Raw genomic sequence first — 15447 nt, 5'->3', positions numbered from 1 at the left:
GAAAGTGCCTATGTGGGCACATATAGTTTAGGGCAGTCCATTCACTGGGATTTCACATGATTATATTAACAATTCTTACTAAGTTAATATGCCTCATAGTTTTCCATATTTCTTTATCTTTTTTTTTTTTTACAGGTTAAAACCATCTGAAATTTTTTTTGTTTAGTTTTATAGATTTACAGAAACCCTGGACATAGGCATTTTCTTCAGGAACCAAACTTATTGTTGGATGAAGGCAAAGGCAGTTACATATCAATGACTCCTCTGTAACTGCTAGCAGCACTAAACACAGAGTAAAGCATGAACTTCCGCTAAATTGAGGAATTTCTGCTTCCCATTAAAATGGAACCTGGAAGACAACATGAAAAAGGAAATGAACGATCTGCATAAAATCATAATGCCATTTATAATGAATGAAATGCTACCAAATCTAGTGGGGGACAAGTTCGGGAGCGAGAAATCTGAAAATTTCACTTCAGCCATAAATCCAAAGTCAGTCCTGAGACTAACCTGGGCTCAGTGCCTAGAGGACAAGGGGAAGCTGGGGAAGAAGACTCCCTCAGCAGATTGCTAACAGAGACCAAGGCTTCTTTCTCCTCCTCTGTTTTCTCCTTGGGATAAATCGTGTTGAAGAAAGGAAAGTTTGGAAATTACTTACAATTGTTGAAACATTTTATAAAATATTATAATTATTATGGCTAGATGATTCCAGCCCAATACTCTGATGTATTTATTTCTCTCAGTGACCCTATGGAGAAGCACCCTGATGTTGGTCCTTATTTGAACAAATTGTGTCTGCAGGTAACAGACTGATGGTGGTGAAGTGCCCTGAGTATCCTGGAAGAAGAAGGAAGGAGAGAGACCTGGTGGGCTCTGCCTTCGCTTGAAAGCTTTGTACAATCTCTGAGGTGCCCTTCCTATTTCCCTACTTTCTTCACAATAAAATGGCACAATACCGACTCATGGGATTAAAAGATGTGATATGATGCTTGATGGTTTCAATGACATATAAGTGACAAAAAAAAAAAAAAAAAAAGGTGTATGGGTATTACAGCGTTGGGCCTCCCTTGTGGTGCAAGGGGTTAAGCACCACACTATGAAGCAATCCACAGCCTCTACAACACGAGTTTGATCTCCGGTCAGGGAACGGAGCTACCCACATGGTAAGGCAGACCTCTCCTGTCTCGCCAGCTGCTCCCCTCAACAGTGTATTTCAGTCTGTCTGCCTGTTCTGTTCCCCACTCTGTCTCTAGTGGATCCTCTCACCCCCCACACCTCTGGCCTGTACCCCAGTTCTTGTATGCATAAATAAATCTTCAAAAAATAATATAATAAATGAATAAAAATACTACAGTGTTCCTGTTTCCTCATTGTATATAGTGCATGTGCTATACTTAAATATCACGGGTATGACAGGGGAGCCAAAGAAACTATACAGCTACAACTAGTGGAAATGTAAAATTACTTTTGAGGATTCCATGCCAATATTTATCCAAAACTTTTACAAATAGACCTAACATAGAACCCAGTAATTCCTTTTTTTTTTTTAAGATTTATTTATTTATACAAGCACTGGGTACAGTCAGAATCGCGGGAGGGTGAGAGAATTCACCAGAGCCAGAGCGGGAAGCAGAACATGCAGATGGATGAAATACACTGCTGAGGGGAGCAGAGGGCGGCAGGAGAGGTCTGCACGCCATGTGGGACCCTCGCCGGTGGGCGGGAATTGAACCGGCACTGCAGAGGCTGCGGGCAGAGGCTGCGGGCAGAGGCTACGGGCAGCCCAGTGCTCAACTGCTGCGCCACCAGGGGAGGCCCTAGAACCCAGTAATTCTACAGTACAAATATATTTCTTTAATAAAGTTCACAAGCAGATCTATGTGGTAACTTGAAGCCAGGCAGTTTGTGAGATCCTGAGAACAATAAAGAGAAGTAGGAATGACATCATCATAGTTAAGCAGAGACTTGTGTTGTCATATGCACTGCATCTTTATTTATTATATCAAAATGTGGAAACTTCCTAAACACCAAGACATTTGAAAATGTCTACTCAGCTATTAAAGATGAAAGAGTGCCTTTCGGAACAAAATGATCTTGAGGTGATTATACAAAGTGAAATAAGTCAGAAAATGAGAGTTATTGGATTGTCTTCCTCATTTGTGGAATGTAAGTAACCAAAGAGAACAAAGCCAGCAAAGAAAAAGGAATAATCCTTAGACTCTATGAATAATATACTGTGCCAAAGGAGAAGGGGGGAAGGAATAGAAGGGTTGCGCACTATAGACTTGGTGGAGGGTAAGTGAGGGACCTTCACACATGGAGGTGTGAAGTTGTACCCCCAAAATTATATAGTTAGTAAAGTAGCAGCAAATCAATAAAACTTTTTAAAAAGACATAATTTTCAAATATAAGAAATAAAATAATTGTGTTATAGCCAAAGGGTTGCAGTCATTATAAATGGAAATTAAATGACATGTCATAGGCCAATTTTGTAAATAAAAGAACAAAAAAATTCACAAAACAATATATATCATAAAAGCCCAATGGAGTGCAAAAATACACACTGAACTAGAATACATATAAAATACATAGAAGAATACGGAAATAGACTGGCTCTAATACAGTCAAATATTAATAGGAGTTATTTCTATGTAATAGGGTTACAGGTAATTTCAATTTTTTTATATGTTTAATATTTTGTTTTTCCAAATCCCCCTAAAATAATTACTTTTATAGTAAAAAACTTATGAAATGCATATTTTTGAAGAAAAAATATTGCCTGTAGCTACAGAATATTATAAATAGTTCCCAATTATGGATGGATAATATTGGATCTTGTTACTGTGCCAGACATTACATTTAAGAAGCAAATGCCTCATATTGGTCTTAGATATTTGATGTGGCAAAAATGTAAAATGAAATTCTTAAATATAACATTTGCAATGTAGTCAGTTAAAGGAAAAACAATGTATTTTGGGGAATACAAATGAAGACATAAGAACAGCTAAGTATCTGTTTCTAAGGACTCTCTAGATATAAAATGTGAATAAGTCCTTCCCACATGCTTCAAGTTAACAAAAAGCTCTGAATGTTATGACAAGACATATGGACTTAGTCCCACTACAGTAGTTTGATGATGGTGCCAGATGATCTAAAAAATAATTAGCTATCATGTTAAGAGAGTATCTCTCTCATATATATTGACATATATCATACATATAATTTAGATATAGCTATCCATGTCATAAATATATGTTCATAAATATATAAAGCCATGTCATATATAAATATAATCATATACTTTACATTTATCATATTCTAAAATAACTCTGGAAAATGACAACCTGCCTAAAGAGGAGCTAAAATTTTAGCTCAATTAGATTTCTCAACCTTTTCTTAAATGAAGTCAGTTATTTATTAAAGGAGAAAATATGATAGTCCAATTTTAAATAAATGAAAATTCTTACTTTAATCATTGAGTTATTTAATCTTAACTACACTTGAGCATATTACTGTATCCTTGAGCAACTTAAAACATTTTGTGATAGTTTAAATATCTTTATATATTTGAACCCAAGCACAGTAAGTAGCATGTTACTACAAGTCTCCATTTATCACAACTTTATTAAAAAAAAAATGTCTTCAGGCTACACCTACACCCAATACAAAGTTAAAGCTCAAATCCCTTTGAAGCTCATAAACACCTTCTTAAGACAGCACACACACAAAAAAAATCCTTTGAATAATGAAGAACCATCCTAACAGAGTGAATACTAAATAAATGAAAGCTGCTTTTAAAAACACTTCAAAATGCTTTTGTCCATTAAGCAGTTTCATTTTAACAGACAGGCAATGATAAAGTGATTTGAGTAACGTCAGAAAACCTAATCTGTAAAGAAGAAAAACACCAAACAATTATGCAGGATTTGGAGTATATTTTAGTTGCTTATTAAATATTGGCATAGGTAAATAGCTATTCTTCCCCCTCGCCTCTGGGGAAAAACCTCTTGGCTATAGAAGCTTATTAGTGTTAAGCATCTGAGAGCCATGGAATATAAAATAAAATCAATAGTGTAACCTTAACTGTAAAAGTCAGAAAGATACTGGAAGAGTTCTAATTTAACAAGATTACAGATGAGTTTTTAAAGGAGAACATTTGGGGAAAAGCCATGCATTTAGAAACATTTATGCTACAAGACATCTCAAGGTTTCTGTTGTTACTAATGCTGTTATTATCCCCACTGGTAATGGTTAGGGTTGATATAACTCATATGTCACTTTAGTGGATTTACAGGAAAAGTCCTAGAAATGATCTGGAATTTATTTCAAATAAAATCATTAAACTGAGGTAGTAAACTAATTGCTTAGGAACAATTATGATTTGATGTAGTTAGTGTGATAGAGGCAAAAAAAAAAATCATGAAAGTTTTAAGGTCGTCAGTTCAGCAGTTCAATCCAAATATGATTACTCTGCACAATGTTCCATTTCTCTTAATGGAAAAGTAGTCAAAACTGGTATAAATTGTAGTGTTTAAGTTCAACCTAAATCTATATTTTTCCTCTAACAAATGTAAATGGAGAAAAAAAGAACATTCTGTCAATGAAATTACTATGATGGCATATTTATTATCCTAATGGTTTTAGAAATCACTTGAAATTGATCAGTAACAAAACCTCTATTTAGTAATGGACCAATTACATTTGTGAGATAATGTCAATGAAACAGAATATTGTCACAGGATAATGGTCTCCTATTGCTACATCCCTAGTCATTTAGAGAAAATAAATGTTGCCGTCTGGCTGAGTCATTTATTTTCAAAGTAGGAGACACTGATCCTATAACAAGGTTCTGTTATAATAACTCAATCTCTATCAATCATTTATTGTACCAGAATGGCACAGAACAAGACATAGATTTCTAAGAGTTATACATACCTCAGGTATAAAGCAGAATATATGCAATCTCTAATCACATAAACAGCCCAATGTTATTCAAAGAGAACATTTCAAATAAATATTTTTAAAATAATTTAACAAACAAAAAATTTCTGAATTTTCCAAAAGAATCAGGTTAATGAAAATTTAATGCTCAAATGTTAAAAATCTACAAATTCTTGACTCCACATAGTTTAAAATTTGAACTAACATGAAGGAAACTTTAGTGTCCAAATTTATAAGAAGTAAGAAAATTTAGTTTCCTGAAATTAAATGATTTGCCTAAGATCATACCAGTATTTAGAGTTTTCTCTAAACTCGAAATCAACGTCAAAGTGCTCTAAGCCTAAAGCAAAAAGTTTTTTTTTTTTTTTATTTTTCTATATATAGCTCATTGAAGACTGGATGCACCCCCCTCCAAACTTCTACTAAAGAATATATGAATTTTCAGGGTTCTGGAAGAAATATCATAATTAAAATTTTTGAACTAAAAATAAATTGGAGATATGAGTGTTTTGATGATAAATGTGAAGAAGAGTTGTTTTCCACTGAAATGTTTAAACATAATTTTAAAAAATGTTTTAAATCAGTATGGAAAATGTCAAAAGTAGAATCATCAATGAATATTGTACCATTACCAACTTTAACTGTTTACCAATATATTTTTCCAATCTTGTTGCATTTAATATATTCCAAATTTTATTGAAGTATTTTAAATAACAGACATACCGTCATTATACTTATAAATATTTGTGTTTTTAACAATGTCTTTAAAAAATAAAACCATAATACATTTTCAACTTAAATACTATAAGAGTAATTCTTTAATATCTCCTAATAGATAATTCATGTTCATGTCCCCCAGAATGTTTATAGGTTGTTTGATTTAATGATAAGTAATGCTTTGTATGGTACAAATACCATATTTATACCTTCACCCTCCTTTTAACCTACCTTTAAACTCATTTAAACTATAGTTACATTAACTATTTTTCAATTAACAGTTTTCAGATTAACTGTTTTTCTATATAATTTACTTGCTGAAGAAACCACATAAAGGTAAAACTTGTATTAAAAAAAATCATATAAATGAGGAAAAGGGGCCTCCGTGGTGGTGCAGGGGTTAAAGTCTCAGCACTATCAAGCTCTTGCCAGCCACTGAAGCATGAGTACAATCCCCAGCCAGGGAGCTAACCCACATGGTATAGCAGACCTCTCCTGTCTCGCCCACTGCTCCCCTCAGCAATGAATTTCAGTCAGTCTGCCTCTGGTGAATGTTCTGCTCCCCACTCTGTCTCTGGTGAATCCTCTCACAGTAGACCTCTCCTGCCTTGTCCGCTGCTCCCCTTAGCAGTGTGTTTCGGTCAATCTGCCTGTTCTGCTCCCCACTCTGTTTCCGGTAAATCTTCTCACTCCCAGCACCTCTGGCCTACACTCCAGTTCTTGTATGTATAAATAAATAAAAATCTTTTAAAAATAAATAAATAAAATAAAGAGACCAGAGCCTCCTATCTTCTAGGACTGATCCAAAACTTTTCATTTATATTTTTAATTTTATTATTATTTTTTTTAATTTTATATATTTTTACATCATTTTTCATTATTGCACAATGTATGCATTTTCATTTTGGTTATAGTTACATATATTTTTGCTTTCAACCCTGTTTTTAAAAACCCACTTTACAGGTCCATCAACTGATCACTAAAGTATTAAGAAACTTGTCATATGTCACACAGATAACTAGTAGCAGAGGCAGGATGGCAGCTTGTATTCCTTTTAGCTGCAGGACCCAAGCTCATATTTACTGTGCACACTGCCTCTAAACAAGTCATGGGGATGTTCCAGTTACAGTTGTGAAAGCTGCTACAAAACTTGTTGTAATTTTTTTCCTGACGCATGAAACTTCAATACAAATAAATGCACATTAGTTCCAAAGGGTTCACAGACTCCAGGGTTTCACAAAGGCAGTTCTTGTACTGAACTCAGGTTAGGAATAATATCTTTTCCATTCATAATAAGACAGTAAAAAACTATATTTTCACATCATTAAGTTCCCAGAACACATAAATAGGAATATAACTTTATCCTATGAAATAGTATTGCTCCTTCTACTAAGTACAGAGGTTTGCTCCATCCAAAATGCTATTCCTGATTACAACACATGAAAGAAGTACAAACAACTGTTAATTAGTAGGCAAGGTGAGGAATTCTGATGAAAGCTTTCACCAACATTATCCTGTTTTCCTTTCTGCCTGAAAGATGCTCATGTTATGATTTTTCAACTACAGAAGTTTAGCTGAAGGGAATGAAACACACCACAGTGAAGGTTCCTCAGGGTTCTCTCTCTAATGGTGTGATGGTACATGGAGCTTCACAGCAAGTTCTCGAAGAACTCTAAGTTCTTTACTTTGATATTTTCAGTAAGAAGAAAGTAAACAAAGAAACTAAAAATTGTGCTTTAAATTAAATCCAAGCCATCCTTGCACAACTATTCATCAAAAGGAGATGTGCATGTCGGATTTTGCCCGGTTCAAAATTTGATATTTGAATATTTGATATTTAATCCTTGTGATACAAACTCTAGGAATGCAAGGAATTGTTGGTGCTCTCTCTAGTCTCCAATGGGATTTGCTTAAAAACTCTTCCAGGAAGATTACTAAGCTATTTGTTCTGTTTTTTTCTAGGACCTTATTTAATGTTAATGACTCCCAGATAGTAGTATTCAACCTCTTATAAAAAGAAAAATTTTGCTCACTTATTCAGCTCTGTAGCTCTAGACAAACTATGAGATTATATCATTTGTCAGACTGCAGCTTGGGCTAGAACTTTGATTTCCAAAGTTGGAATAGAAAATTAACGTTCCCTATAGATTCTTGGGTTTAAAAAAAAAAGTGATTCTGAAGTCTCAATCTTAAAAATACATTCTTACACTCACTATTATAAATTTAATTTATAATATATAAATATGTAATTTGTATACATATTGCAAATACTCACTCTTGGATACTCATGTTCATAGCACATAATATTCTACAAATTCACTCATGAATAAAAAAATGTTTAAATTTTTATTAAAATAGGATTTTCCAAACTTAGCTGAATGCTCTTACATCTATTACATACATTAACAGTCCTAAACTCAAATTAAGTTCTAGCCCAAACTATCACCAAATAGCCATTAAATAATATCTAGGACTTTCACATTTAGACTTTACATGAATCAGCAACTATTATAATGGCAGCAGCAAAGGGATATTGATAAAGAAATGTTTCAAATGTTTGAATATACAATTCGGTCTGCTAAATTTCTGGGCATTGAAATGCAATGCAATTTAGTTGATTAAAAGTATCTTGAATTAGAAGAAAAACCAAGGCTTGTCTCTCATTTTTCCTCCTACATTATCAGGAAAAATACAAAGAATTATTCTAATTTCAAGTAAAGCCCATGAAGTAGGAATCAAGACTCAAGACTGGAATAAAAAGGAATTTTCAGTATGCCCTTTGATAAGCTAAACTGGTTCTTTTATTTAACCATTAAAATCTAAAATGATGGAAAACAGTTTCCAAAAAAAGAAAGTTTTAAGATTGAGTCTGTCAGAGGTTAAGACAAGTAGATTTAGAAAAGATGAAGAAGAAAAACATTCCAGAATCTAGAGAAGTAATGTAACAGTGGCTGAAGACACTGTCGGTGGCTTAGATTGCCTTCTCCTCATCTTCTCCAGCATGAAAGAACATAAAGTACACAATATAAATATTATATCATACAGATGTTGACAAACTTAATTTTCATTACTATTCATCAGAAGAAATGTAAGGAAAACATATAGATTCCTACCAAATGTTTAACACTATTAAACAGTGTTTAGTTTTAAAGCACTGGTGTCTCTATTCCACAAAATTAAATGTTATAATACCTTTATGATCAAGAACTTGTTACTTTTTGAGTTTTGAAGATACAAAGATAGGCCGAACTATGTTTTTAATACATTAAACATACACTCCTTTTTACATACATTTAAAAATGATATGAACATTTTTCATGACATGAATCTAGATTTTTTATTAAAATTTTGCTTCATTTCTTTTTAAAACAAAATGAGTATAGTAACTTGGTCATATTAAAACCTTTACTTTTGCCTATTTGGAATAAGTTGCAATGGTTTAAGTTGGTTCGCCAGACAACAAGGGAATGTCTGTCACCACATGTTGTCCATAATTTTCCTATCTTTAATTTTCATTTCAAAAATCAGTTTTGCTAAAGGAAATGGCAAGAGTAGATTTAATGTAAAGTTAATGGTAACAGAATAAAGCATACTTACAAAATAGCTATTAGTAAATTTTTAACATTTTTCCAATCATAAATGCAAGCATATTTTAATCAACCAATATATCTCCATAACTACTGAGTACCAACTAGGGCATGTCATGGTGGGAGAAACCAGCATCAGACATGTACTGCAGCCATTACAAATGCCAAGGGCCACTCCACACATCCTTTGGAAAACTCCCTTCATGACAAACAAGTGTGTCTAAAGAACATTTGAAGACGGACAAGAACAACTGTGGGGCATTTTATTTTGCAAATTGAAAAAAAAGCAATTTTTTAAGAACAAAGGGACTGTTTTTAGCTTAGCAAATTTATAAAGATAGTACTGTACTGCCCTCGTTTTTTCATTGTAGTTAGAAGTCTTCTTCCTACAATGGCTTATTGTGCACATTACAAAGTCTTCAGGGTCTTCAGAATTAAAGTGACAGAGTTTTTTTAAGCACACTTGAGAATGGATCATTCTTCCTTACACTTAATATAATATGCCTTTGCAGACTTCTCCAATAATTTTAGTCATCTTGACAAAAGAAAATCACCAAGACAATACAATGATTTTACAAAGAAAAAGAATGACAGTTTCCCTTCTACTTTTCAAAAATGTTTTATAATATGATTTGAGATCAGCTTTATTCAATAGGCTGAAAGAGGAATCAATTCTTACAAAGTGACACTCTACAATAAAGAACACCTACACTTCTGAACAACACATCCATTCCCACATGTTCACAATGTTATTATTATTGCCATTAGAATCTTTTCCAGAATAATTTTCTGACAGGCAAAATGTAGCTTTGTTTAGAATAAACTGACAATGTCAGTAAAACAAGGACTAAAACATAAAAGGTTGAGAGCTTTGTTTTTATTCTCACTTCTACAATTCCGGTGATAGTCCCTATTCTTTCTTGCTTTCACTAATGAGACTGGTATTCTGCCTATCAATGGTTCACTTACTCAACAATTATTTAGATTGTGCCCCTATTATGCACCAACATAGTACATGGTTACTAGGTGCTGATTATAGTACCACCTATAAGGTCCCTGGCCTCATATTATAGACAGATTTAGACAATTCACTCCATAAATATGTAACAACATATGAGTACAATGAAAGAACAATACTGGTATCAAGAGAGAAAAACAGTAAGACCTGATTTAGACTGAAATTCAACAATTTAGTCTGGGACATGAAACATGACAAAGAATTTGCTAGATGAAGTGTTACAAGAAGAGCACTCTAGAGGATATGATTTGTATGAAGGTCTTGGGCTTTTCATTCCCATTTCTAAACAGCAGTGTGTTCAAGTGCAAGAAGGAGAAACAGATGATACCAGCTGAGGCTGGAGTGGTTAGACATCAGATAATGAACAAGACCTGTTGTTCATGTGAGGGAATTCTGATTTTTCTCCTCTGAGCTGTGGGACGTTACTGAAGGAGCTGAAGTAACATGCTTTATATAAAAATGATATTGTCCATTGCCTGAAGAATATAGCTTAGGGTTGGTGGGTGAAGGATTCTCAGAGACGAAACTTTTCAGCTGATTTTCCAGCCTTCCTTAAAATGACCCTGTGATCTCCATTAATTCCTTTTTACATGCACAGTGCCCAGCCACAAAGCACACGTGGTCATTGCAAACTTACTTTCCTACCTCAGTGGTTTTGGTTTGGGCTATAGTTTTGTTTCTCTCTTCCCCCACTTCTTTACTAGTTAAAACTACTACATACTAAAAAAGATCCACATGATTCACAGTTTAGTGCCTCCTAGAAGAATTTTCACTCTTTATCCCCTATACCACACAGTATTAAAGTTTGCTGAGCAAGAAGAGTCTAACTGATTTTGGCTTTCATTGCTCAGCTTCAAAGTAATTTATCTCCTGAGATTACTCAATATGCAGCTCCCACCCTCAGAGAGACACACCCAAATTGTGGGCTGAAAACCATTGATTAAGAGTTCTTTTACATTTTCAATGAAATGCAGTTTGATTTAAAAGACAATTCTCAAGTACATTTTATGCTGCTAATGTAAATCATATTTGCACAATACACACATATTAACAAAAATTTCAGTTAGCTAATTTTTCTACTTCTATACTTACTAGTCTCCTTCTATTTGTGGCAAAATTGCATGGGTAAGTCTGATGAAATTTATTAATTCAACAGACTTTAAGAATGAAAAAAGATTTGACTCTGAATTCAGAGTCAAATAACACCCAATTTTTAAAATTCCATGTTTCCCCAAACATGGAATTGAGTCTGTTTTATCTAGAAAGCATAACTAAATTGACTCGACACAAAGTTTCATACATTACACTTATATTCATTGTTTTTTAACTGTACCTACTTCCTACAGGAATTATGACTTCCTTTAAATGGGAACTTTCAGTATCTGACACTTGCAAACTGCTTAAAAGTTTGGCTCCTCCCTGAAATATCTCACAGAGTGGAGCCAACCGATCTAAAGGAATCAGAATTTGTGGCTCTGCTGCAATGCAACCAATTAAAGTAGACAGACCATGATCATTCACCTACATTAACTGTGGGACGAAAACATCCAAGAAGTATGTAAAATAAAGAATTTTTGTAACAACTTTAATAAGATTTGATTTGTATATTATCTTAAAAGCATTTTTACCATGATTATTGCATGAAGAAAACATACTCTCTCGGCTCAATTATAAAATTTTCACTAAATGAAACGTATGAAATGAGTGGATGTTTTACTCTCATGTCTGAAGGCACATCCTCAGCACTCACCTTGATCTCTTTCATGCCATGTTCGACTTCCAGCAGCTGGTGAATTCGGAGAGGGATAAAAGTCTCCTGTAGGACTTGGTTCCATATTTTCATCTATAGATATAGTTTTGGGTCTTTTGCTGTCAAAATATGACAATAGTTATGTTAGTGGGATTTCCACGAACACAAGTAATTTAAAATCCCATAATCATTTTTGAAAGAATGGAGAGTATTTAAATAGCAACAGGAATAGAAAATGTTTTTAGTTGTCTATTCCATTTATTATATTTTATTATTTAAATACCTGCCTAAAAAATGGTACTTATTATATTTACCTTCTGAAATGTATTTACAAAGAAATATCAGTAATAAAAGGTGAATTCTCAATGTGATACATGGACTAATTTGAAAATTGTTATTAAGCTTGTAACTGATTCTTACAATAATTATTAATATTAATAATATTCATTTGTTAGTACATGCTATTAGCAATGTAATCCCTTTAACTGAAAGATAAGATATTGGAATAGAGTCAGACTAGCCCTAGTACTAGACCTTGACTAGGCCACTTACTACTTCTTAATAGTTAATTCACTGACCTTTCTAAACTGACTTTAATCATCTGTAAAATGGAAATAATAAAATCTAGTTCAAAGGGGAGTGATTAAGGGGATTAAGTGAGTTATTAAGTGTAAAGTTCCTAGTTAAGTAGCTGGCATTTAAAAGATACTAATTAAATAGTAATTATTAGTAGTAACCCTATAATTAATAAGAAAAAATATTTTGCAATACTTCACTGATTATAAACTATTTCATATATTATGCTTTACACCTTTTCCTTACAAATCAGACCCTTTACTCTTAAAATCAACCATGAAAAACAAGCCATTGCCAAATTCAATCCAAATGGTATACTTATTTTTTTTTTAAAGATTATTTATTTATTTATTTATTTATACAAGCACTGGGTACAGTCAGAAGCACGGGAGGGTGAGAGAATTCACCAGAGCCAGAGCAGGGAGCAGAGCAGAGAGAAGGACCGAAGTACACTGCTGAGGGGAGCAGCGGGCGGCAGGAGAGGTCTGCGCCATGTGGGACCCTCCTCTGGTGGCCGGGGAGTAGCCGGGGATCGAACAGGCACTGCAGAAGCTGCGGGCAGCTTCACAACCCAGCGCTCAACTGCTGCACCACCAGGGAGGCCCAAATGGTATACTTTTAAAATGAAACATTTTAATAGAGAAAACACGACTCACATCAATTACAGAGAATAAAAAAACTCTACTATGGCACATGCTGCCCTCACATATCCCTACTAATATCTGCTAAATAATTAACTATCAGTATGAGAAGAGTATTTTTTTCTTTCATTAAGAATCCTTATCCAGCCTCCCCAGTGGCGCAGCGGTTGAGAACTAGGCTGCGAAGCTGCCTGCAGCCTCTGCAGCGCCGGTTCGATCCCTGGCTGGCCTGCAAGGGTCCCACAAGGTGCGCAGACTTCTCTTGCCGTGCCTGCTGCTCCCCTCAGCAGTGTATTTCATCAGTCTGCCTGTTCTGCTCCCTGCTCTGGATCCGGTGAATTCTCTCACCCTCCCACACTTCTGACTGTACCCAGTGCTTGTATAAATAAATAAATTAATTTTAAAAAAAAAGAATTTTTATTCAGGTAAAAACTTTTTAAAAATTTGTAAAGTAATTTTATGCAGTGATAACAAACATCATGTCACAGGATTTCGGAGTTGGGAATGACCTTCGAAACCACACATATAAACTGGCCCTACCTTTTCTTAAAAATGGGGAGACAAGTTTGGGAAAACTCAGTGAATTGCCCAGGGAAAGTTAATGCCAGTAATCCAATACAAAATAAAGACTTCTGACTTCCAAGTCTGTTGTTTTTCTGCTGTATTGTGTTTTCAAACCCTGAAAGTATGTGTACATCTGAATATATTCATAGATACACTAGGAATTAATATTTGACTCACAACTCCCAGAGCATTTTCATGATGTAGAAGATGGCAATTTCTTCCACACTAAATAGTCAGAGTAAATTATAATTCTTTAGTCTCTTCCAATGATATCCAGAGTTAGAACATATACATTTTTTAAATTTTCCTTTAATTTACTTCCCACTTTTGTGAGTCAGTGATATTTATTTATGGATATTTACTTATGGATATTTGTTTATGGATATTTACTTATTTTCTATATTTTCTTGAAATGAGAAAGTTAATTCTCATAAGGATGTAACTGAGAAATAATTTTATACCTTGTTTATTCTGAATGACATAATCTCTGAAACTGAATGAATATTAGGAAAGATCTGCGCTGATAACATATTGATCCATGAGGCAAATAGTAAATTACTACTCATTTTAAATTCAGAAAACATAGAGCATGTTTAAGATCTCAGCATATCACAATTTTAGTAGTAATAAGGCAAATTATCTTGGTTTGTAATCTAACTACATGGAAAAAGTTTGACTATAAATGATATATAATTGAACTTAGTTTATAAACATACAAATATATATCATTTCATAATTAATTTTTTTAAATTTTTATTTATTTATGCATACAAGAACCAGGGTATAGACAAGGGTGCGGGGTGGGGGTACGGGGGTGAGAGGATTCACCAGAGATAGAGTGGGGAGCAAAACAGGTGGTGCTACTGAAATACACTACTGAGGGGAGCAGCAGGTGAGACAGGAGAAGTCTGCTGCGCCATGAGAGTTAGCTCCATGGCTGGGGATCAAACTCATACTGCAGTGGCTGGTGACAGCTTGATACTTTAACACCTGTACCACCAGGGAGGCCCCTCATAATTAATCTAAATGCAATTAATTTTAATCTTTGAGAACAGTGTAAGAAAAATTATTCAGATATTATTTTATTTTAAAAGTTGACACTATAAAATACAAGTTTTGTTCTAAAATGCATAGACTCTTATATTTGATCATTGGTAAATTTAATAGTCCAGAAATGAGATGGGTCTTCACATATTAAAAAACCAACTCAAAAAAAAAAAAAAAACACAAGAGAAAATATTTATTCATTTTTCTTTCTCATGAGCTGAGTTCTCTTCTATCATTCTATAATAGTGGAACATATCACCATAAAATTTTATGCCCAACCAAATTTCCAAGCTATTTATCCCTTATTTAAATAGGAAATCTTTTTTAAAACTCTGATGGGACTGAAAATCAGAATCAGAAGGTAAAGAGAAAAATGACAATGTCTAGAGAGAACCAAAGAGCAAAGTAACTTCACTTTATCTCCTTTTCCAACAAAAGCGGAAACCAAATATCAAAGCAGATGATACTTTCATTGATAACTAAGGGTTAACTAAAGTACTCAGAGAATGTTGACTAACTGAGGAATTTGGCAAACTGTAGCTTAGAACAAGTCCTTTTACTTTTAAAGTTAAGTAAATGATGCATTTTAGATTTCATGGTTCATTA

At 33.9% G+C, this 15447-nt stretch overlaps 1 protein-coding gene across 7 annotated transcripts in view; it reads right to left on the bottom strand.

The window, feature by feature from the left end:
* The window catches only part of NFIB (nuclear factor I B), a gene marked incomplete at its 5' end in the record, with an annotated part of 427407 nt that overhangs the window by 45444 nt on the left and 366516 nt on the right, over positions 1–15447 (bottom strand). For all 7 annotated transcript variants that reach the window (XM_084237474.1, XM_084237475.1, XM_084237478.1 and 4 more), the window contains one exon: positions 12014–12132. In XM_084237474.1, coding sequence (XP_084093600.1) covers positions 12014–12132 — 119 coding nt within the window. The remainder of the gene's footprint in view (positions 1–12013; positions 12133–15447) is intronic.

The sequence above is a fragment of the Talpa europaea genome (assembly GCF_964194135.1).
Source record: "Talpa europaea genome assembly, chromosome: 7".
Lineage (NCBI taxonomy): Eukaryota > Metazoa > Chordata > Mammalia > Eulipotyphla > Talpidae > Talpa > Talpa europaea.
This window is presented reverse-complemented; position numbering and strand designations above follow the sequence as displayed.